General features: G+C 38.3%; 1 protein-coding gene across 1 annotated transcript in view; it reads right to left on the bottom strand.

Moving 5' to 3' along the window:
* Positions 1-26,152, bottom strand: part of nucks1a (nuclear casein kinase and cyclin-dependent kinase substrate 1a) — an 84,151-nt gene that overhangs the window by 50,693 nt on the left and 7,306 nt on the right. The window contains exon 2 of the mRNA XM_057846948.1: positions 5,933-5,982. Coding sequence (XP_057702931.1) covers positions 5,933-5,982 — 50 coding nt within the window. The remainder of the gene's footprint in view (positions 1-5,932; positions 5,983-26,152) is intronic.

A 26,152-nucleotide genomic window follows, 5' to 3' on the forward strand; every position in this document is an offset into this window, starting at 1 on the left:
TTGCTCCCGATTCAATTCCAATCATTCCCGATCATTTTTCCCAATCATATACATTTTGGCAATGCATTAAGAAAAAAATGAATAAAACTTGGACGAATATATACATTCAACATACAGTACATAAGTACTATATTTGTTTATTATGACAATAAATCGTCAAGATGACATTTACATTATTAACATTCTGTGAGAGGGATCCACGGATAGAAAGACTTGTAATTCTTAAAGGATAAATGTGACTTTGTATATTGTGACTAAATATTGCCATCTAGTGTATTTGTTGAGCTTTCAGTAAATGATACTGCAGCCATTTAACTGTTCTGCCCAAATGCATGATGGGAAGTGCAACAATGACTGTGCGTAGGGGCACCAATTGATATATCTTCTCTGCGTTGGGAAAGAAAATGATCCGCTACTGCCTTTCTTCCCCACATTGCCTCCCGCGATATTTTTAATTGCTGAGAGAGGGATTGTAAGGTTATAGCCAAATTTTAAAAAAAGGCTCCAAAGGCTGTCAAAATTCTCTGTACTCATTATACGCTGCCTTTTAGCTCTATACATTGGGGAGAACAAGTATTTGATACACTGCCAATGGGAAAACCCATTGGCAGTGTATCAAATACTTGTTCTCCCCACTGTATATAGGTAAAATGGCGCCTTTATAGATTGAACGCGACAATGCATGAGTGGGTCGTGCAGCGCATGCGTTAATTAATGTGATTAATTTAAAAAAAAAATTACCGCAGTTAACGCAATAAATTTGATAGCCCTACTTTAAGTCAAAACTATTCTCGATGAGTGTAAGACATTTTGTCTGTCGCTTTAATAAAAAATATATATATATTTTTTTTTTAAAAAAGCATGTTCGATATTTTTTTGCCGATTCCAATACTTTGAAAATGACATGATCGGCATCCCGATCGATCGGGACATCTTTAATCATAAGAGTATTATTTACCTTAAATTTGTGTGTTGAAAAAGGTTCATTGTCTATAACCTGGCATATTCCTTATCCAAAAAAATACAAAACATTCTACCTTAAAGTGCATACGACAAGATTAAAAAAAAAAAAAAAAAGTCTTAAATAGCAATATTATGTGAATTTGAATCACATTATAAGACAATTCGACTATATACAACAATATGGTAAAGCGCAGATGACGAGAAATTTGTCTTTTAATCTGCGGTTTAGCCACGCCTAACATTATAGGCAGGGGTGCACATATTTTTTTTGCCCAGGTTCTCAGAGGAGGACCTGGAGATGTGACTTGGTCCTCATTGAGCTTGAGAGCCGACCCGCCTCATGCGATAAAATTATGACAAGCTTTAATTAGAGCCAATTACCTTTAATTAATTATATAAACAATTAACGCTTGATTAACATCAACTGGCACAACAAAATTGCCATTACTTTGAAGTGAAATGTAAAGAAATAAACATAAAAGCACTAATTCAAAATAAAGGGCATTCATATGCGGCTCTCACATTAACGCCAAGCCTTTGTAAAGGTGGGATGTCCTCCTCATAAGAGCTCATTGAACGTGCATGTTTAGCTTTGTGAAATGCGAGCAAAAACACGTTTGTCAGCCCATGGCGCTGTTCTACAATAACTTTATTCCGCCACTTGTCCATAGGGCGAGTGGGGTCCTGTCTGACATCGATAGTTTGATTAATTGCCACATGCTCTGTTTTTTTCATGCTTTTCAAAGTTTGGATGGCTAAAATTATTTGACCCTACATAAAATGCGCTGCTCTTATTAGCGACATTGGGATTCTCACAGCAAATGTTGCACCACATTTCCGTGCGAGCATCATTTGCTTCTAGCCATGGTACCTCCTGCAGCCACTTTTCAGCAAAAGTCCTTTTTTTCGGTAGCTCCGGTGATGTCGCTGTCGTCTGTCTGTCTGTCTTTTGACGGGGGTGGGGGAACACGGAAATAATTACTCAGTGGGGCCTGCCTCTTTGACATTTTGAGAAGTGATTTTCTCGTGTCCGCTGCAAATACAGTGGTCAGCTAGGCCTGTCGCGATAACAAATATTAGTGTGCGATAATTATTCTCATAAATTATTGCGATATGCGATATTATTGCGCCCCCCCCAATTTTTTTTTAACCAATTTACAATAACACAGTGAGAATACAGTATACATTAATAGATAAATTCAAAAATACTTTTTAAGAAATCACAACTAAAAACAATAGACCATGCCTCTTAAGTAAAAAAAAACAACAATATTGATACCGCACAGCACCACAGAATAAATACAATGTGTTTAAAAAAAAAGAGAAAAAAAAATTGCACTTAATAACTTAAGCATTTAGGCAAATGAAAACTTTTCCCCGTCATAGCTTCTACAATGGAGTTCCATAGGGATGCAACGATACAGTTACGTCACGGTTCGGTACGATTTTTGATACGGGGGTCACGATTTTCGATCCGATTCAATACATTTAATGCTCTGTAAAAAAAAAATAACAATTATATTTTTGTTTCGTTTTTTTTTTTTTTTTTTGCTAGTGAGCAAAAATTAAATTGCCATCATATAAACATGCATTTTAGTGCATAATATTTACTGTATGTGCTTACTTCTTACTGATCTGAAAAATGTTTGTACAAAAGTGCTGAGAACAATCTTTACTGTTTGTAAAGTGAGGCAAGGCACACTGTTGATTGCTACAGCTTTCTTAGCAGCTAGGTTTACTACATGAGCAAGACATCCTATTTGTGGTCCGAATCCATCTGTGTCACGTTCTGAATTAACAATATTTGCAACATTATCTGTAGTCACTGGTATGGAATGATTTGGCCTTCTTAACTTCCATTCAGTCATGACAGTTTAGAATTCATCAATGTAGTATATGGACTACGTAACCCACAATCACTCTGTGCTCACGTAGCCAATGGCATGGGATGTAGCACATCTAGTGTGCCATTTCATGATATCTAGTGTGTGCGCGCATTAAAAAAGTTAACAAGCGCCGTTGAAGTCACGTCTGCTCATTACTACACAACACCAGCATATGACACAGCGCTCTTAATTTCATTCAGCTGTTTATTGTCAAAGCGAGGTTGTTCGTAGCAGCCTAGTCGGTAACAATGTTTTGGCGGACTTCGTTGTAAAAATCCGGCGTTGTGCCGAAAAACAGCCACCCGCGTGAAATGTCACTCCTGACGGGAGCGCCCACACGTCAACGACACCGGCGCGCTGTAGATTGTCCACACTCACTCCGGAGCACTGATGGGGCCGGTATACGTTGAACAACAGGATATAATGGGAACGATTGGCTCCGGCGCTACTTTTTGCTGGACTTGGAACGAAGATGCATTTTGCGCAGTTGGTAACGAGGAATCCGAACTTTTAACAGCACGTCTGCCGCACGCACGCACGCACGCGCACGCAAGGCGATAAATCGCAGCGGAAAAATTACCGCCGTTGAGGGCCAGCGCGTTTGTCTATGTCCGGTACGCATGCGCGCATGCGGACCACTTATGCGCACCCCTGATTATAGGGCTCTAGCGTCCCCAACAGGAGGATGACGTCGGTAGGAGAATGGTTTCATCGGATTTAGACTTCAGCCCATTGAGGGGGAATTATTCATAACTAGGAAAATGCGACAAAGAGCAGCAAAATGTCATTCTTTCAATCTCTCTACTCCAATATTGTTACAGGATATTCTTTTTATCGAAATATTTGTCCCAAATTGCTAAATAAATGGTATGGTCATGACAAATAACTACAGGTGGGAATCTTTGGGCACCTAAAGATTCGATTACGATTCAGAGGCTCCGATTCGATTTTAAATCGATTGTTGGTGTCCCCCCCCCCGGCTTTTAATGTTTTGTACATTAACAGTACCATTAAACTACATTGAATAATTTAATGATGTGAATCAACCGTTAAAAGTTGTTAAAATTGCTCCCGTTATTCCATAACTTCCCTTCTGTCTACTTTCGACATGTCAGTTTTAAAACTTTCATCATTTAAAGATATTCAAGTCAAGATTTTGCCGATTGAGGAGTATTTTAGATAAAAAGTTAATTAGGTTCGCTACAACATAGCCGTCGAGAGAATTCTATTGCTTTAAGATGGCGGCTGTTTACAATGCGGCAACTACTAAACAGCAAGTCTGTCATTCGCATCTAGTTCTCTTTACATGTTCTAACTCTGCCGTCGTCTGTCATTTTGCATCTACTTCTACATATTTGTGATATCTACCATAGCCGTACGTGGCCGTATGTTTGTAGCAACTAGCAACTGGAAGTAGTTTAAAGCAGCTGTCGGACGCAGTAAGGTTTTTTTTTTTTTTTTAATCTAGCGGCATGAGTTGAACATGATATTTACTCTCGGTCCGTTCCTCATTGCGTCCCGAAGACCGCGCGGACTGTGTTTTAGTTCTGCTTTACCAGGTATAATTCAATAATGGTAATTTAGATGTATGTGAATCATTCTCGAATCTTACACGGCTGAATCACGAATAATCTAAGAATCGGAAATTTTGAACACCTCTACAAATAACAGTCTTGTGCTAAATGGAATTTGAAATTTTAAAAATGCATTTATTCAGTACGACATGGCAAAATAACTCCATAATGGTCAAAACTGTCCACTTCTTGCACCTCCCGAATTATATTTTATGCCACCGGCCTCGGTCATTTCCCTGCCCGCCCCGGCTTCCGAGACGGAGGAAAGAACGTAAACAACTGGCAGTGCTTATTGCCAGGAATAAACGCCGAAAATAGCCCATTCTCGGTGGAAAAAAACGGCCAACATCCGGAGCACAGAGCTGCGGGCAGCCAAGCCGAGGAAAGCGCATTCTCGGTGGGCACGCGAGAAGGACCAATCGGGCCGGGTCAGCCAACCCATCGTTGTACTAGGGCCACTGCGGGCTGCCAGGGCACCTCATCAAGCTGAGGAAAGCGCATTCTCGGCGCGCACGTGAAGAGGACCGGGCGAGCAAAATACAGCTCGGCGTCCAACTGGGGCCACGGCAGGCTGGCAGTGCTCGTCGCCGGGAATGAGCACCCCGAAAATAGCCCATTCTCGGCCGACATCGGAGCACAGAGCTGCTCCTGTGAAGCCGAGGAAAGCGCATTCTCGGTGGGCACGCAAAGAGGACCAGGGGGTGTCGACAAGCCGCCGATCGCCGGCCACAAAATGCAAGCCACTTCCTTATTAAAATGTGTGCCATGATCCCAGAGTTTGACATAATACAAAACACGATGTTTACTCACTTCCTCATAAGTCCAATGGTCCCATAGCTGTCAGAATTGTTTACGCCAATCTCTGGGTCACCTGGAACTTTTTGAAACCCAAAAAGACTCATACTCCTTTCCTGGTGCAGCACATTTTTTTCCCAGCACATTTGGCTGGCGTGATGCGAAAAATAAACGAATTAATCCGCAAAATCAACTAAATACGCAGTCGTTCTGCATACTGTAGTATTAGATGTATACTGAAGATGAGTATCACGCTGACATCACATTCGGAATCCTTGTCAATCTAGGAAGTCGCTCATTTTCATGGCGCGGGATTCAAAAAACTGAATATATCAAAATTATCACTTCCACACACATCCAAGTGGTCCATTTCAATCAGGAGCATAAAATACCGCGGCAAATATGAAATAAGCATGCTTTCTGCTGTCATATGCACTTTAAAAATCGTTTGAGGCAACAAATAAGGATTTGTTGAACCCAACAATCTTGTCAAGATACCATTCCCAATGAATGTATTAATCGGTGTAAATTTTCTGACATGATAATTTCCATTTCTTTCTTTCCATGTGAGATTCACGTCAATTATGTCACTATGTCCAAAATGGCAGGCGGTTCACGTTGGGCCGGAAACACGTCACAAGTCACATGATGGTGAAAAACTTCCATATTGACTTCTAGTATTAATAGTAAAGGACTAAAAAATTTTAAACTTACCTGCATCATCAGACTCGTTAAATTGCGAGTAGTTCACCACTTTTCTGTTCCTGCAAGAATGACAACAATTTACATTACTTTACAGTTTCCACAATGCACAACAGATGTCTTGTTAAAATGATTAGGTCTTGGACAAATGCATAACAGAAGGGGTCCCCATACTACGGCCCGCGGGCCGTATACGGCCCTCCTCCCCTGAACAATACCAGAGAGCATTTAGATTTTTTTTTTTAAATTCAATAGTGTTATTTATTTCCTGGCTTTTTTCTGTGAAGAACCCAGAGAGGGTTATTATCTATTTAATTAATAGTGTTATCATTATATTATACTACATTATTATTATTATTTTATTTACTTTTGTTCCGTGAAGAATCCAGAAAGGGTTATTTGATTGTGGCTTTCTGAAAAACAAAAAATTTTTACATTTCGGCACGCCTGCAATTGTCACACTTTTTCTGTTACAAACTGACCCCGGCCCCTCATCAGAGAAGAGAAAAGTTATGTGGCCCTCACAGGAAAAAGTTTGGGGACCCCTGCTAGTTTAACACATATTGCCAACGGCCTATATGCCAATATATACCAATATTTTTTATTTCAAATCAGAAAAATGTTTCAGTAAAATGTTACACATTCTTGTGCATTTGCCACTTATTGCCACAGTTTATATTGAGGCTTTGGGCCTCTTGTGACCTCATTGTGAGTTTGTAAGGTTGTGACTTCTGATTGAACAAACTCGATGCCAATCAAAACGTTTGTTCTTCTTTTTCCCCAAATTAAAATCGATAAGAGAATCGATAAAGAATCGAATCGTTAAGCAATATCGATAATGGAATCGGAATCGGAAAAATCCTATCAATTCCCATCCCTACTCCCTAGTAGGCTGTTGTGAACCTTCCAAGCGAACCTAATTAACTTTTTATCTAAAATACTCCTAAATCGGCAAAATCTTGACTTGAATCTATCTTCAAAACAGTTTTAAAACCTTCACATGTTGAAAGTAGACAAAAGGGAAATTATGGAATAACGGGAGCAATTTTAACAACGTTAACAGTTGATTCGCAAAATTAAATGAATTGAATGTAGTTTAAAGCTGATACAGAATGGGGACTTGAGTATTTTAATTACTGTTTTAAAATGTTAACTTGATACTGAAATAGTCGTTTATTTAAACCTGAGAGGTTTTTTTATACAATTATTGTAAGTAATGCACGAAACATTAAAAGCATCTAATAGCTTGGTGGGTTAGTGGAATTTTCCACTGAGGTTGTTTGTGTGTTTTGCTTTTATAAGACAGTTTACAATATTTGCACGTTTTACTGACTGACTATGCCATTTCAGTTAGTTATTTATAATGTTTTGTGTTTGTCACTGAATAAACAGGTCAGTTTCTTGTTACCAACCGTTGTGTGTTATTCAAACTCACCTAATTCAGCTGGCTAGTTGTTATCAAGAGGACTAAAACCCTTTTCAACATGAGTCTGACAACTAAGTAAGAGGCTAAATAACTTCAAACTTTAATACATGCTCAGATAGGCCGGTATCGGTATCGGCCAGTATCGGTATCGGATCGGAAGTGCAAAACAATATTGGTATCGGATCGGAAGTGCAAAAACCTGGATCGGGACATCCCTAACTTATATACACAACTATTATATGTATAGCATAGCACACTACCTTGAGCTACTAAAGCATTGCCGGGCTTCTATAACACAACAACTTATTAAATTCTGTACATATGACCCTTCACCACAGAAGTAAACATATGTTGCACATCCATATGATATAGTAGACATAAAATACTTACATATATTTCCGAGGCAGAAACGTAACAGAAAGCATTCACGATTGTCAAAGCTACCGCTAGACAACGCAATGTGTATGTGAATGAGCTTGTAAAGTGAACCAAACTACTGTAACAAAAAAAATAGATGCAGCCAATTATTCTGACCAGCAGGTGGGAGCAATGCCCCGCATATGGTCAACTGCTTTCCCATGCTCATGTGCCAGCACAGTACATATTATTGGTCCTATTAATAATGTTATTGGATTTATCGGGATGACGTCATAATTCCTATTATCGGACCGATAATTATCGGACGAATAATTATCATGCACCAGTAATTATTACCGTAGATATTGTCAGTTTACGGTAATGTTTTGAACTACCAATGTGCTATGCTGGTGCTGTGTTTCACCAGTCAGTAAAATGACATTTCTGTATCTGTACACGAGCTGTTTTCTTGTATTCTTCTATTTATTGGTGCTAAAATTAGGGTGCGCGTTATACACAGGTACAATAATTTTCCCTAGATTTTACAAGTAAATTTGGGGTGTGCGTTATACACGGGTGCGCCTTATATTCGGGAAATTATGGTAATAATTCCTGTAATAGTGTAACTAATCATGTTCTAATTTGGCGGACGTTTTTTGCGTGCTGTACCTGAATGCACCACATGTCTGACGTAACAGTGAGAGAGTGCTGTAAAGATTTTACTAGCTCTTTTAATGTTTTGTTGCTGCTAACAACTGCGGCGGACAGTAGGCGTGTTGTGTTGCACAAGTTGATGGAATACATGGTTAAAAACCTGACGAAGCTGGCAGTTTCCTTGGCGATGTTACCAGGATAATAATTGGCGCCTTAACTTATAAAGACAGGCGAACGGAGCTAGGAGGAGGAGCGTCGAGAGTAGAAATTCTACAGCGGTATTGTCGAGCCAGTTCACGGATCACCATGCTCATATTTTTCGATCATTTCCATCTTCATTTCAATGGTAAGCGTCACCTTTTTTTCTTTTTCACCACCTGCAATATACTTGGAACCCGTGTTTTCTCTTACAAGAAAATCCACCAAACTTCCGTCTTCCAGCAAAACAAAGAAACTGCAGCGCTGTCATACATATTTCACAAAGACTGTCTTTCCGGATTTTTACGTTTTTAACTGATGTTGAGCTGTAAAGTCATTATTGTAATGTGTCAATGAAAAGCTTTGATGTTTTCACCTTATTACAGTATCATACCTGTCAACCCGAGGCCGTTGGCAATCTTACAAAGAGTGACGTATGCTCTTACAAATTGGTGACTAACCTTACAACGTTTTATATAGCTTGTAATATGAAACAAAAATAAAACAATGTTTTTTAAATAATATGAATTTATTGGTAATATTGTCACATATAGCCTGGTGCAATCAAAGAACAATATCTTCAGCAACATCATAAATTACTAAAATTTAACACTTTTGTTATAATTGTATGTAGCACTTTTGGCAATTTCTATCATGTCTTTTGATGGCTGCACTTCATGGCACTTCAGCTCGCAATTCAGTTTGACTAGTTGAAGGTAGTTCGTTAGAGTGTCCAATTATAAATTAAAAAGGTCAATAGATAAAATTAACTTACCAATGCAATGTTTGAGTCAGGGAACATTTCTTTTGCTAATTCTGAGAAGTAATCAGCAATAGTTGCAGGCAAATTGTGTTCGGCAACAAATTGGCAGAATAAAATCTCTGCTTTCGTCACAGCATGGCTATTCATTCTGCGGACTGCATCTTTATGACCAGTGTTGTTAATCTTACTTTAAAAAAGTAATTTACTACAGTTACAAATTACTTCTCCCGAAAAGTAATTGAGTTCGTAAATCAGTTACCTGAATGTAAGCGTAATTAGTTACTTGGCAAAGTACCTGGTGTTACCTTTCATGTTTTTTTCATTCAAAAAAAAAAAAAAAAAAAAAAAAAAAAAAAAAAAAAAAAAAAAAAAAACTAAAAAAACTAAAAAAACAGTAACTTTTGCTATGTTTGGAAGTAATTTAATGTTGTGAAACAACCGTTAAAGTTGTTAAAATTGCTCCCGCTTTTGCATTAGTTCCCTTCTGTCTACTTTCGACATGTGAAAGTTTTAAAACCGTTTCATCATTTAAAGATACATTCAAATCAAGATTTTGCCAATTTAGGAGTATTTTTGGTTAAAAAGTTACTTAGTTTCGCTAGGAATATATTAACCACAACAAAGCCTTTCTGAGAAGTCTACTGCTTTAAGATGGCAGCTGTTTACTAACGCCGGAGAGTGTCATTTCGCATCTAGTTCTATAAGGATAGATAGAAGGATATAAGGCTAGCGTAGCATCAAGTGGGCATAGATTGTAGGCTGTCGGCTACAGGAAATATTGGAGCCGCCTAGCCTAGCATCGCGTTTGCAACAGCGTAACAACGCTCTTTCCTCCTATCACTCCCGCTCTGTTCTTTCCGTGTCTCTCAGACTTTTCTCACGTCATTCAACCAGCGTAGTAACGCATTGTAATGCACACCTTTACATCCTCAGTAACGGTAACGGTTTTGCAAAGATGAGAATTAATTAGCTTACTCACTACTGATAAAAATAACGCCGTTAGTAATAACACTGTTTATGACCCTTTGTCTCGAAGTGCTTTCTGAGATTGCAGAATCATGATGCCGATACGTCAAAGTTCAATCCACACGGCACGCAAAATGAATACTGTTACCCTTTCAAAGAGTTTTTTTATCCATCCTTATCCATCCAGCGTATTCACCAGTTTGTGTCTCCTATTCTGGTATATAGCGTCCGTGGGCAACAGTTTTTCTTTTCTTATGAGCTGGTTCATCCATATTTTTATCACGTTTGTACCAACTTTGTCGACTGCGAGTCACGAAATGGTGGCGGAAGTGCAAGTGCAGTCACGTGTTTGAAGAAGCTGACGCTAAAGTCAACAAGCATTTCTTGCAAGCAAACGGCTACATTCAGTGCATTGTCTCGTTGCCGAAACGGTGACAAAATCCGAATGGAGAAAAAAACGTGATGCATGAAAAACGTACAGATTTTGACCGTACGGCGTACACATCTAAAAATCAGTTCTCACGCAAATTACGCCGAAACCATACAACTTGACAGGTATGTAGTATCATAAATTATGATAAACGATAATGGTTCCTTATTTTGTGTAAAAAAAAAAAAAATCAAAAAAAGAAAGAAAATATAGTTTCCAAGCATGCAGCTTTCATTACATTTAAACTGTGTTCATGGTCCTGTCATACAATGTTTTTTTTTTAATTAAGAATTTCTGTCCCATAATGCACCACAAAAAGGCAAGACAAAAGATGGCAACAAGGTAAGATTGTTTGGCCTTTTTTTGATCTTGTTAATAGTAGAGGTGTGCAAAATTTCCGATTCTTAGATTATTCGCGATTCGGCCGTGGAAGATTTGAGAACGATTCACAAACATCCAAATTCCGATTATTGAAATATGCCAAGTAAAGCGGAAGTACAACACACTCAGCGCGCCGCGCGGTCAATGAGCAACGGAGCGAGAGTAGCTAAACATCATGCTTCTCATTACCCGGCCCCTCGGGTAATGCTCTAGCTCAACTCATGCCACGAGATAAAAAAACACAACAACATACCTGAAGCTGCTACAAAAGTACGTCATCCACATAATGTTACGGTAGATATCATTTATATAAGACTAGATGCACTACGGTAGCGGTAGCGTTTGCAGCACATCTACAAAAAGCTAGATGCAGACGTAGTAAACGGCCGCCATCTTAAAGCAGTACACTTCCCTGCAAGGCTGTTGTTGCGAACCTTCCAAGCGAACCTAATTAACTTTTTATCTAAAATACTCCTAAATCGGTAAAATATTGACTTGAATCTATCTTTAAAATAGTTTTAAAACTTTCACATGTCGAAAGTTGACAAAAGGGAAATTATGGATTAACGGGAGCAATTTTAACAACTTTAACGGTTGATTCACAACATTAAATTAGTTGAATGTAGTTTAAAGCTGCTGATACAGAATGGGGATTGGAGTTTTTTATTTACTGTTATTTTTGTATATTTGTTTACTGCTATATGTTAACTTGATACTGAAATAGTAGTTTGGTTTAGCCTGAGAGTATTTTTGAACAATTTTGGAACAAATGTACAAAATATTAAAAAAAAAAAAAAAAAACAGGGGGGGGGGTGCATCAATAATTGTTTTAGAATCGAATCGGACCATCTGAATCGTAATCGTAATCGAATCGTTAGGTGCCCAAAGATTCCCAGCTCTAGTTAATAGTTATGTGACCATTACCATAATGTGTAACAGTAAATGCAGGGCTGCAGCTATCGATTATTTAAGTCAGGGGTTCCCAACCTATTCCACTAAGGCACACTGTGGGTGCAGGATTTCATTCTTACCAAACAAGATGACAACACTTTTTCCCCAATCTGGTGTTTTACAAGTGCAATCAGTTGATTGCAGTCAGGTGTGGCTTGTTTTAGCAGAAGCCTCATTGGTTCAACTGTCTCTGCTGGATCGGCTGGAACAAAAACCAGGACCCACAGTGTGCCTTGAGGACTGGGTTGAAAACCCCTGATTTAAGTAATTGATTAATCAGTTCGAATAATCGAATAATTTGATTAGGAACCTTTAATGCGTTGCAGAATAAATTTTAAGAATGTAAAACAAAGGCTTGCTAAGATTGCACTTTCAAAGGAGCAATAAACGCAAATACAAAATAAAATTCCCGGGTGATTTTTCAAACTATGTAGAATAGCGTACTGCACGAATTTAACCCTATTTGTAGACCATGACGTCGCCATCTTAACCAGGATGTGGGTCAACATAGACACGCCCTCGCATACAACTCATGTTATTACTGCTTGTTTTCTTCCGGTAATCTTTCAAAAAAGAACATGCCGAGAAACACTGCTGCTATGGAACTTATATAAACGAGTCTAGATATTACGACATATGAAGGATGTTTTCTTCGTATGTTTCCCAAAGCCAAAAAAGGGGAAAAATGAACAATGGGTCAACTTTTGCGGACGTCCAAAAGACCAGTTTGATGCCAGCAAGGTGAAGCCATTCACTTTTATATGCAGTAAACATTTTGTTAGGGGCCATGGTCCTACAGAGGACGAAGAGGTAAGCCATTTTGATACTTTTACTTATTTTTAGCGTGGCGTTTTGCCTTGCTGATTCTGTCTGACAACGAATGACCTGAAAAAAATTAAAATGGTATCCGACTGCCACTGTTACCTTTTCTGTTGGAGGAGAAAAAAAAAAAACTTTAGTCAGGGGGAAGTGTAAATAAATTATAGAATTTAGATTTGTAATTAATGAAAAATTTTAAAGTGTTCATTGGCTGTCACTGATTGCATTTGCGATCGCTACACAAAAATAGCAATGTAAATTGCCCCCAAGAACGGTCAAAGACGTAAGACAACCACAAGATATAATATATAAGAAAGGCAGGGCATATGGTGGTAAAGGATAGCTTGTTGAAACAGGAGAATGTCATTGTCATTGGCGTAAGGCAATGCACACAAGAAAAAGGTGTCGATAAAAAGCTACCACTGGATCAGCTCTTTTTCAGCCCTCGACACTCAAGCTATCTCTTGAATTGAACATTTGTATGTTCTTCCACATCTTTACCAGTGAATTTGGCACCAAGGACATCATTTTCGGACAGAATTTGTAGGTTTAGCTCAGTAAACATCTCGTTCGTACACTATTTCCATTCATTTATTATTGGGGACAAACGGGAGGTTGACCCTCCTAGCCACAATTGCTAACGTCATGAATATTAATGAGCAAAAGATGCGTGTTGCTTGCGGTACGCTATTGTTCTTTTGTCGTACAAAGATCATTTATCCATTTTCTTTATACCATTTGAGACCAAGCTCAGGTATTTTAATTTATTTTAAATGAAAGTGCAATTTTGCATAGTTTGAAGAAACGCTAGGGAATTTTATTTGTATTCGTATTTATTGCCCTTTTGAAAGTGCAATCTTAGCAAGCCTTTGTTTTACATTTCCTAAAATTTATTCTGCAACGCATTAAATGTTCCCAATTCGATTACTCGATGATTCAAACTAACTAGTTGATAGACAAATAGATTACTAAAATAATCGGGAGCCGCAGCCCTCAATATATCGATTCATGACGGGAACATATCAATAAATGAATGTAAATGCTGTGCTATAATTGAAGGGCAGCTGAAAAGTTTTTGGATTTCGGTGTAATTTCACGAATACAAACTTTAGACGAGTTTGTCAAAACAATCACGTCATTTTTAACGCGTAACTGCGAGGATGATTTTTATTTATTTTTTTACTCAATTAATAGTCCCTTCCCAAACCCGAAGTATGACGTAGAGCCAGGCGGTATACCGAAAATTTCCCGTTACCGAAATTCTTCACGATGACTGACGTAATTTTGACCATGTCGGTAAATCCGGTAATTTAATAAGACAAGAAAGTTGACTCTTGGTGGCCTCCAGACGGACTTTCACCCACTTTCCTCCGTGGTTCTCACGATTTCAGGAGAGGGTGCTTTCAGTGCTTTCTACTGGTAGCCAGGCCACAGGCTAACGCTAGCCGCTAACAGCGGATAAAAATGAACGTGAGAGTCGGATAACGGCTCTAGCCTTGTCGAAACGGCTGAACTTAATGAGTGGATTGGGCATGGACTGCATCTAGCAATATGTATGTCGCGTTATTTTGTATCTGTGTGTGAGTCATTTCTTTGAGATCTTTTATGATCATAAAGCATTCATCATAAATTATAATCCAACAGTGACGTTTAATGGCCACAGCTATTTTTCTGTATGTGCTTGCTTTATTCTGTGTCATTACTGCCATCTGAAACGGTTCATTGGCAAAAGAGCAGTATAGCTTAATGTGTGTGTGTTTGTGTGGGGGGTGCCTGTGTGCGTGCAAGTATTAAAAAATGCTATGGGAATAAAAAAACCTGAAACCCTAAAGCTGTTTGAAGTGTACTGTACAAGCTGTAAGTCATTTGTGGTACAAATTACTAGAGCTGGGAATCTTTGGGCACCTAACGATTCGATTACGATTACGATTCAGAGGCGCCGATTCGATTATAAAACGATTATTGATGCACCCCACTCCTTTTTTTTTTCTTTTTTTTTTTTTAATTTGTTTTGTACATTAGTTCCAAAATTGTTCAAAAATCCTCTCAGGCTAAACCAAACTACTATTTCAGTATCAAGTTAACATATAGCAGTAAACAAATATACAAAAATAACAGTAAATAAAAAACTCCAGTCCCCATTCTATATCAGCAGCTTTAAACTACTTTCAATTAATTTAATGTTGTGAATCAACCGTTAAAGTTGTTAAAATTGCTCCTGTTATTCCATAATTTCTCTTTTGTCTACTTTCAACATGTAAAAGTTTTAAAACTATTTTAAAGATAAATTCAAGTCAATATTTTACCGATTTAGGAGTATTTTAGATAAAAAGTTAATTAGGTTCGCTTGGAAGGTTCGCAACAACAGCCTTGCAGGGAAGTGTACTGCTTTAAGATGGCGGCCGTTACTAACGCCCGCATCTAGTTTTTTGTAGATGTGCTGGTTACGATACCGAAGCTATATTGCATCTAGTCCTATATAAATGATATCTACCGTAACATAATGTGGCTTGTAGCAGCTTTTCGGCAGCAGTCAGGTATGTTGTTGGGTTTTTTTTTTATCTCGTGGCACGAGTTGAGCTAGAGCCGTGAGTTGAGCATTGGCGTTACCCGAGGGGCCGGGTAATGAGAAGCATGATGATTAGCTACTCTCGCTCCGTCCCTAATTGCGTACTGAAGACCGCGCGGCGCGCTGAGTGTGTCGTACTTCTGCTTTACTTGGCATATTTCAATAATCGGAATTTGGATGTTTGTGAATCGTCCTCGAATCTTCCACGGCCGAATCGCGAATAATCTAAGAATTGGAAATTTTGCACACCTCTACAAATTACAATGACATATTAGTACAGTTGTCGTATTGATTTTTATTATGTTGTCCATTGAGCAAGTACCATAATTTTCTGAATATAATGCGCACTTTTTCCCCCCAAAATCAGCTTGTAAAATCATGGTGCGCATTATAAACGGATACATGGATGGAGACAGAAATATATATATAACTAGGCCTTAACGATATATTGTTTAAACATCGCCATCGCGATGGGCGCATGAGCGAGAGTCCCATCGCAAGAACGTGCGGTAGTTTTTTTTATTCCTTAATCCACAGAAGTCGCATAGCCTCCCTCCCTCCCTCAGCTCTTTGGTCCTGAGTCACTGCGCAATTGCTTATTAAAGTTAACGATGTTGAAAGCTGGTTTTCTCTGATGTTGCCAGAGGAGCGACTTTACACCTGTCAATCATCGTTTAACTTGTTAAATAGTTGCTGCAGCAAGGAAGCGCGGGCTGGAATGAATGTGTGTGTGTGTGTGGGGAGAGGTTAAAGACAGCCGGCCCTGTTGTGTTGTGGCAAAAACGCCACAAGTGATCATGAGGAGTTTGTAATTTCTACATGTCACTCCAAGAGTCACATCCAAGGTAGGTAAACAGAAGCATTTAATAAAGCCAAGCATTTTTCTACTACATTTCTACTACTTGCTTAACAATGATTCGGTGGGACAGTTGTTTAAAACTGATCATAATTATTACATTTGAAGTGCTTAAAAACCATTTATTAGAATATATATACAAGTTTTCAAGTCATACTTTGGGGAAAAAAGTGAAAAAACATGTCTTAAATGTATCTCTTTCCAATGCTAAATCTGAATAAATACATTGAACACACACATATCGCGGCAGGTTCTGCTCCCCATTAACCGCGAAAAACGAGGGATCACTGTACACTGTGGTCACGGTGAGTCATCCAAAGTCTTTCCAAACAGCTATTCAAGTCATCTAGTGAAAATTTCTTTAAAAAAAAAAAAAAAAAAGTGTATGTATGTGTATGTATATATATATATATATATATATATATATATTAGGGCAATTTATCGCGTTAACGAGCGGTAATTAATTTTTTAAATTAATCCCGTTAAAATATTTGACGCAATTAACGCACAAATGCCCCGCTCAAACATATTAAAATGAGAGCACAGTGAAAGGAGTACTTGTTGTGTCTTTCGGAGTTTTGCTGCCCTCTGCTGGCGCTTCGGTGTGACTGATTTTACGGGCTTCAGCACCCATGAGCATTGTGTAAGTCAGGGGTGTCCAAACTTTTTGCAAAGGGGGCCAGATTTGGCGTGGTAAAAATGTGGGGGGCCGACCTTGGCTGACGTCCTTTACGTAGAACAATATATTTAAGCAAAATTTATCAAGCCATTGAGTGTGTCACATTTGCTTTATTATTTTTTTTTAATGAATATTTTCAACAATCTCGCAACTAGTCTTTGCGGCGTTCTCTTTCGACTCTTGGGCTCTTGCGAAATACTACTGCTGTGAAATTAAACTAGCTTCAAGTTGCTTCAATTTCTCGCTGCGTATCTTCCCTATAATCTTGTCGTACATGTCAGCGTGTCTTGTTTGGTAATATCGCCTCACACTGAAATCTTTAAAAACAGCGACTGTCTCTTTGCAAATGAGGCAAGACACAGTTGTTGCGTATTTTAGTGAAGAAATAGTCCAATTCCACCTATCCTTGAAGCGTCTGCCGTCACAGTCAACTTTTTTTTGTTGACTGTCGCCATTTTAGAAAATTGGAAGTAGGGGGTCACACGGAGTAATGTTGCATAGCCCTTAAATACCTGCAACATGAAGCAATTATCAGAGAATCCCAAAATTTGAAAAATAAGGTCCTAATGAAACTTTTTTTTTTTCAAATGTGTGAAAAGAAAAGTCAATGAATAGTTGTAATAAGTAGAGGTGTGCATCGGCACTGCCCTCACGATTCGATTCGATTACGATTCGGAGGGCCACGATTCGATTCGATTCAGAGGGCCACGATTCGATTCGGTTCGATTCAGAGGGCCACGATTCGATTCGGTTCGATTCATTACGATGCATTAAAGCCTGGGATGCATTAAAATGCTAAAGCAAAGCATATTTTTCGTGAATCATGAGGCAACACAAGCGGTCAGACATTAAACAACTTTTGATAGGCTCTTGTGTCATTCCTGGTTGTAGTCAAATGAAAATAGTATTATATATAAAAATTAAAAAAAAACATCACAGCATTTAATTAGTGCTTTGAATGAGACCAGGGCTTTTTTTTTTTTTTTTCCAAACACACAGTAGCAGCCTTTCATTTTTTACATACCGCGTAAGTTTGGTCAAGTTTCCCACCAACCTCATAGAAGCCAAAATGTCTCCATATGCCTGCTTTCAATGTCTTTGGTGCGTCAATAATCTTTCGCGCTCCCTCTTTCTCCGCTTCAGCCATTGTTGTTATGTCTTATCTCTCTGCTTTCTCGATTGGCACTGCGCAATTGCGCATGTCTGTGACGTTACTCCCGTGAGGAAGCAGATTTGGGTTCCTCGTCCCCCCTGCATTGCTTGTACAGTAGCTCCCTCTACAGGTAAACATGAGAATAATAATACAAATGGGGAAACCAAATCCATTGCATCACCAGAAGATTTTTGAACAGACTTATATATTTTAATATGTGATGAATCGATTCGGCTTGTTGCCCGCATCGAATCGCATCGTCCATGGCCCACATCGGGATGCATCGCCGCATCGATTATTGTTGACACCAGTAGTAATAAGCGCTCTAAAATCTTTAACCCATGATAAATCATGTTTTTTCCTTATGGAACCTGCAGATGCATGTGTTGACTTGCATCCATAATTTTTTTTTTCCCAAAAAGAAATGTCAAAATTCTAAATTAATCTGAAAATCATGAAATTTTAGGTGTATCAAATGTGATACATTTGGCAATAAAGGGTTAAAGTGCTGCTGCCTTTTAGTGGGTAAATGAGGAGCAGCATTTCGTGTGTAAGCTACTTCATATGCTAGTTGCAGTATTGCTGACCAATTTATTAAGTCTGTGTGCGGGCCAGATGTTATTGATTTTATGACAGAGGCTGGGGGCCGGATGACATTGGACCAAGGGCCGCATTTGGCCCCTGGGCCTGACTTTGGACATGTCTGGTGTAAGTAATTATTGACATCAACAATGGCGGGCTAATAGTTTATTTTTTGATTGAAAATTTTACAAATTTTATTAAAACGAAAACATGAGGGGTTTTGATATAAAATTTCTATAACTTGTCTTTTAAGAACTACAAGTCTTTCTTTCCATGGATCGCTTTAACAGAATGTTAATAATGGTAATGCCATCTTGTTGATTTATTGTTATAATAAAGAAATACAGAACTTATGTACCGTATGTTGAACGTATATATCCATCTTGTGTCTTATCTTTCCATTCCAACAATAATTTACAGAAAAATATGGCATATTTTATAGATGGTTTGAATTGTGATTAATTACGATTCATTTTTAAGCTGTAATTAACTCGATTAAAAATTTTAATCGTCTGACACCCCTAATATATATATATTTTTAAATATCGCAAAAATAATATCGCAAACCCCCCAAAATGAGTTTTTTCCAATGTCGTTCAGGCCTAATATAAACCGATTTTTTTTTATTGACACAGCTACGTTGTGTTGAAGAAACGTATGCGGCGATCCGTTGCCGACCACCACGGTACGTGACGTCACCATTTTATTTCGGTAATACCTTACTCTGATCGGCCGAATGATTTCGTCTGTGTTAAATTCTGCTTTTTTCACTCTTCATAAAGCACATAATTTAGTTTCTTGAACTCATTTGAGTCAACGTTTATTGCAGCTCCGCAACTCGGACCATAACAAACTTAACAACAGACTTCCTGTGTGTGTCCGTGAACTATATCTGTCCCTCGAGAAACTCAAACCCAAATAACAATAATTCCTATTGTTACTGTCGTGTCGACAGCGATGAGCGCTCTCGGATTTCCGACTTACGTTCTCACTTTCATTTTACCGTATTATTCCATGGGAGAAACATTTATTCATCATGATGAAACAAGCAAGTTATACAGCAGCCTTTAAAAGAAAAGTCACATCTTTTTTTGTTTTCTCCTAGATTCTGGTAAGTTGGAGAAGTTGTCAAATCATATTATTACCGTAAATATTGTCAGTTTATGGTAATGTTTTGAACTACCAATATGCTATGCTTGTGCTGTGTTTCACCATTCAGTAAAATGACATTTCTGTATCTGTACACGAGCTCTGTTTTCTAGTATTATTCTATTTATTAGTGCTAAAATTAGGGTGCACATTATTAACAGGTACAATAATTTTCCCTAGATTTTACAAGTAAATTTGGAGTGCGCATTATACACGGGTGCGCCTTATATTCGGCAAATTACGGTAATACAAGCTGTTATAAATGTTCATACTTAAAATTCTTATTTTTTACAAGAATGTTTTTATATACTTAATGTTTAGACAGCATTAAGCCTGAACGATATATCGTTTAAACATTGCTATCGCGATGTGCGCATGCGCGATAGTCCCATCGCAAGGACATGCGAGTTTTTTTTTTTTCCCCCAATCCACAAACCTTTGTTCACTTTGCACTTGCTTATTAAAGTTACGATGGCTTTGATCTCGCCAAAGAAGCAGACTTCACACAGGCAGCAATCTGTCAATCATCATTTAACTTGTTAAACAGTTTCTGCAAGGAAGCGCGGGCTGGAATGAATGTGTGTGTCTGGGGGTGGGGGGGGGGGGGGGGGGAGGGGGGGGGAGACGTTCGAGACATATAAAATAAACGCCAGAAGTGATTATGAGGAGTTTGTAATTTCTACATGTCACTCCAAGAGTCACAGCCATGTTAGGTAAACAGGAGCATTTAATAAAGCCAAGCATTTTTCTACTTCAGTACTTTATTCTTGTTTAAAAATGATTCTGTGGGAGAGTTATGTTTAAAACTGATCATAATTATTACATTTGAAGTGCTTAAAAAGCATTTGTTAATATATACACTCACCGGCCACTTTATTAGGTACACCATGCTAGTAACGGGTTGGACCTCGTTTTGCCTTCAGAACTGCCTTAATTCTTCGTGGCATAGATTCAACAAGGTGCTGGAAGCATTCCTCAGAGAGTTTGGTCCATATTGACATGATGGCCTCACGCAGTTGGTGCAGATTTGTCGGCTGCACATCCATGATGCGAATCTCCCATTCCACCACATCCCAAAGATGCTCTATTGGATTGAGATCTGGTGACTGGAGGCCATTTGAGTACAGTGAACTCATTGTCATGTTCGGACCATTCTCTGTAAACCCTAGAGATGGTTGTGCGTGAAAATCCCAGTAGATCAGCAGTTTCTGAAATAGTCAGACCAGCCCTTCTGGCACCAACAAACATGCCACGTTCAAAGTCACTCAAATCACCTTTCTTCCCCATACTGATGCTCGGTTTGAACTGCAGGAGAATGTCTTAAACCATGTCTACATGCCTAAATGCACTGAGTTGCCACCTTGTGATTGGCTGATAAGAAATAAAGTGTTAAGGAGCAGTTGGACAGGTGTACCTAATAAAGTGGCCGGCGAGTGTATATATATATATATATATATATATATATATATATATATATATATATATATATATATATATATTTATGAAAGGTGTAACGGTACATGTATTCGTATTGAACCGTTTCTGTACTTGGTGCTCGGTTCGGAACGCATGCACACCGAACGAGTTTCTGATGTAATGTAACCCTTACTTTTCGAGGCTGTGAGTCGATCGAGTTACAGTTTCTTTGTGTAGATTATATTTACTCCATCTTATCGACTATAATGAGGACCAACATGGTAGGACAAAACGTCAACAGCGTGACAACGTGGCCGCTGCGAGAACGCAGTGAAATGTGGCCGTTAAAGTCAATCAGCAAATGCACACCAGTCGCAGTGCGGCCGCGTGTTAGACGAGTCCCAGAAGCGGCAAAAGAACGGCTGAGTTTATTATTTGACGGGAGACGAGGCCCTCCTGCGTCAATACTACTAGCTACCACACCGGGCAGACCAGAAGTCACTTATGTAAAAATCCGGTGGATCTGGTCGATTTTCAAATCGTAACCCACTTTTTGAGTCCATCAGATCTCTTGAGTGGTAGATCGGGGCACAGTTGACTGTCTTTGTTGATTTAGAATTGTCTTCTCTGCTGTAATAATTAAAGATGCACCGATACCGATACTAGTATCGGCAGGGGGCGCCGATCCGGCAAGAAATGGTGGTATCGGTATCGGCGAGTACCAACAAAGACGGCGCCGATACCATTTACCGGTTCATTATTATAACATTTGACCGCAGCCTTTTTTTTTCCTCCTGGCGCTCACAACACCCTGTCTCTGTGTTTGTGTGATGACACGTGAACACCAAGCAGCTATCGCTATTGGCCTGCTCCAGACCAATGAGAACGGGCCAACAGCCACTCCTGACCAATGACAAGGCCGCTTGGCGGCGGTCGGGAAATATTTCAAAATAGAAATCCCGTCAATTAAAATCAATGGCTACATGCAAGATTTGCGGCCTGAAAGTTTCGAGATGTGGAGTTAAATCGGCCAGTTTCAATACCTCGAACCTGATAAAACATTTGAAGACGAAACGTGAACGAACAGAACGAGTTTGAGCCTGCAAGAGCTGGACTGCTATCCAAAGGAAGGGCGCTGGGCCGGTGCAACAATCTCTGGTCAGTTCACTACGTCAACTTTACTTTGTCTTTTACTTAAAGAAATGCTGCAGTAATTTGGGAACTGTTTCCAAAGTAGTGTTGTCACCTTTCAGAAATAGAAATAAGGGACTCCCCCCCCCCCTCAGTTCATTCAGAGTTTATTATTATGAACTTATTTTTACTTTCCTACTGTTGGGCTAGTATTATACTTTGTACTAGTCTTTTTCCTATTTTGCAAAGGTCAGCTACAGCCTGACAAAGCCTTGATAGCAATGATTTCGCATCCAATTATGTAGCTCTTTGGGGGGGGGGGGGGGGGGGAATTATATATATATATATATATATATATATATATATATATATATATATATATATATTAGGGCTGTCAAACGATTAAAATTTTTAATCGAGTTAATTACAGCTTAAAAATTAATTAATCGTAATTAATCGCAATTAATCGCAATTCAAACCATCTATAAAATATGCCATATTTTTCTGTAAATTATTGTTGGAATGGAAAGATAAGACAAGATGGATATATACATTCAACATACGGTACATAAGGACTGTATTTGTTTATTATAACAATAAATCAACAAGATGGCATTAACATTATTAACATTCTGTTAAAGTGATCCATGGATAGAAAGACTTGTAGTTCTTAAAAGATGAATATTAGTACAAGTTAAAGAAATGTTATATTAAAACGCCTCTTAATGTTTTCGTTTTAATAAAATTTGTAAAATTTTCAATCAAAAAATAAACTAGTAACCCTATTCTGTCCTCAATGTGTGTGAGTACACAAATTGACAGATAGCGAACATAAGTTCCAAAAAGAAATCAGACGGTGTGGCAAAGTTGCATGGGCTTTGCTGAAGTCATCTCTTTTTGACAGGAGCACGTTTCTTGTATTTTTGTAAAACTGAAAATTACAAGGCAATGTGTCAATAACTTGCATAAATCACAAAATAACATAAAATGTACACACACGTGTCCATTTGAGCAGTAGCACTAGCCAATTAGCTCACAAGCATCTAACAATGTAACTGCATTTCACCATATATGTGAACAAATTCAAATACACATCATCAATAACTATCTAATGCTCATGAATATAAACAAAGGAGGAATATAACTCACAAGCGATGCATGTATTAGACACAAACAGTGTGATGGGGCTATGAGAACTGCCACTGAATACTGGATGCTGACGCTAGCTGGTCTGAATAGCACTGTCTATTAGTGTGAGTTCGCGTCGACATATAATCACGTCAGAAAAGCGCGCCGAAACCCAAATAATCAGCTGCACTGAATCGCCAGCAGAGGGCGACATTACGCCACATAACATATGCAAGTCACACCCAAGCGCCAGCAGATGGCGGAAAAACTTGAAAGTTGGCCTTTCACTGTACTGACATTTAAATCTGTCTTAGCGGGCCTAGTGCGTTAATTGCGACAAATATTTTGACGTGATTAATCAAAAAAATTAATTAGCTCCCGTTAACGCGATAATTTTGACAGCCCTAATATATATATATATATATATATATATATATATATATATATATAAACGGGGTGGTATCGGTATCGGTCGATACTGCACAGCCAGGTATCGGTATCGGGGCCAAAAAATGGTATCAGTACAACACTAGTAATAATAACCAACACGGCCCCCTGTTCAATACAAAATCCTCCTACCACAACAAAACAAGCAGGAACTCATTCACATAGGAACTACAGTTATACAACATGAAATATACAATATAAATGAATACTACATCACATTTGTAATATACAAACACATAATAAATAATAGCCCATTTAAATAAAATAAATTGAAATGAGCTACAGCACCAGTAGTTAAATAATAAAAATAATACACAGATCCTGCTTACACAATTAAATTTATTAATTTCTGTGTGGCGCTTTAACTTGAGAAAATCCACCAATAAAGCTTTTGAAAACCGTTCATAAGGGCAAAAAATTCATTGAGGCATTTCATTTGTAAAATACATGTTAAAATCTTTGTCAATGGGATTGCTTTTCTTTTTAGCACAAGACTTTTTCTTCTTTCTTTCTTTCAGAAAGAAAGCTGACCAATACGTGGGGTCTGAGAGGCAAATTGTTGTTGATTATCTTTAAATACCCGCTACTTTTTGAGCAGAATTCTAGCTTTGTATAGGCTACGGTTCCTATTGTTGAAAGCACAAAAGTGTGTAATAAACAACTAGCACATTTATATTTTGCATTGTTTTTTTTACTGTACCGAAAATGAACCGAACCGTGACCTCAAAACCGAGGTACGTTCCGAACCCAGATTTTTGCGTACCGTTACACCACTATTTTATATATATATATATATATATATATATATATATATGTATACACACACACACACACACACACATTTTCAAATCATACTTTGTCGAAAAAAAGTGAGAAAAAACATGTCTTATATGTATCTCTTTCCAGTGCTATATTTGAATAAATACACTGAGCACACACATACACACAAAAAAATTGTGTGTGTGTGTGTGGGGGGGGGGGGGGTATACGCTACTTCGCTGTTTTTCACTTATCGCGGCGGGTTCTGGTCGCTATTAACCGCAAAAAATGATGGAATACTGTACACTGTGGTCATGAGGAGTCATCCAAAGTCTTTCCAAACAGCTATTCAAGTCATCTAGTAAACATTTCCTTAAAAAAATATATATATATATATTTTTTTTTTATATCGCAATATAATATTGCAATATATCGCAAACCCCCCCCCCCCAAAAAAAAATCACAGCAATAGTTTTTTCTGAATTTCGTTCAGGCCTAGACTGCATGTACAATTGTTAAATATGTTAAATTGAAAGCTGGTAAATAAATCAACAACAAACAGTTAATTTGTATTTCATGCATTGATTCAGATTTTCAGTCAACTTGGGCGAATTTATCGTCAATCATCGTTATTGATGTAAATCTGCTCAATTTACTGTGATACTAACCATATCGCCCAGCCCTAGTGTGACGTAACTTCCAGAAGGGAACAGAAGACATGGCGGACTTTATCCACAGCAAGAATAACAGTAGCAGCGATATCAGTGCTATTTCCACTGAAAGTAGCCATTCAGGATCGCTCTTTTGTTACGCTAAGGATTGCAAGGGCTTCCAGGAAAGATGATCTACAATTAATCCCTGCATGTTTGAACATAATCCGACAGATGACGACGATTTACTCAGCACAGCAGACGTTGGTGATGACGCCGATTGGCAGCTCGACACCTTATGAACAGAGGAGTGGTAAGCCTATCCAGAGGTGGGATGTAACGCGTTGCATTTACTTGAGTGACTTTTTGAAAAAAAAATGTACTTCTCAGCGTAGTTTTACTAAGCCATACTTTTTACTTTTACTTGAGTAGATTTGTGAAGAAAAAATGCTACTCTTACTCCACTACTTTGGGCTACACAAGAGTCGTTACATTTTTCCTCCCAATTCTACATGTGATTTATTATTTTTTTTGCAAGCGATGCCATTGTCAAGAGTAGCGCTACTAATTTCACCAGTCGTCGGAATTAAAGCACCGTAAAAAATGGAATATGATAGTAGAGATCTTTTAAATTGCATAATAGTAACTACAAAGGAACTACAGTATTCACTATTCAAACTAGGAACTATTTTCTCCACTAAAGGGTAGGGCACATAAAAATGCTTCATTTCTGTTTTTTTTCCTCTCTCTTGCTGGAATACAATGTTT

Source organism: Corythoichthys intestinalis, chromosome 9, assembly GCF_030265065.1.
Source record: "Corythoichthys intestinalis isolate RoL2023-P3 chromosome 9, ASM3026506v1, whole genome shotgun sequence".
In the NCBI taxonomy this organism is placed as follows: domain Eukaryota; kingdom Metazoa; phylum Chordata; class Actinopteri; order Syngnathiformes; family Syngnathidae; genus Corythoichthys; species Corythoichthys intestinalis.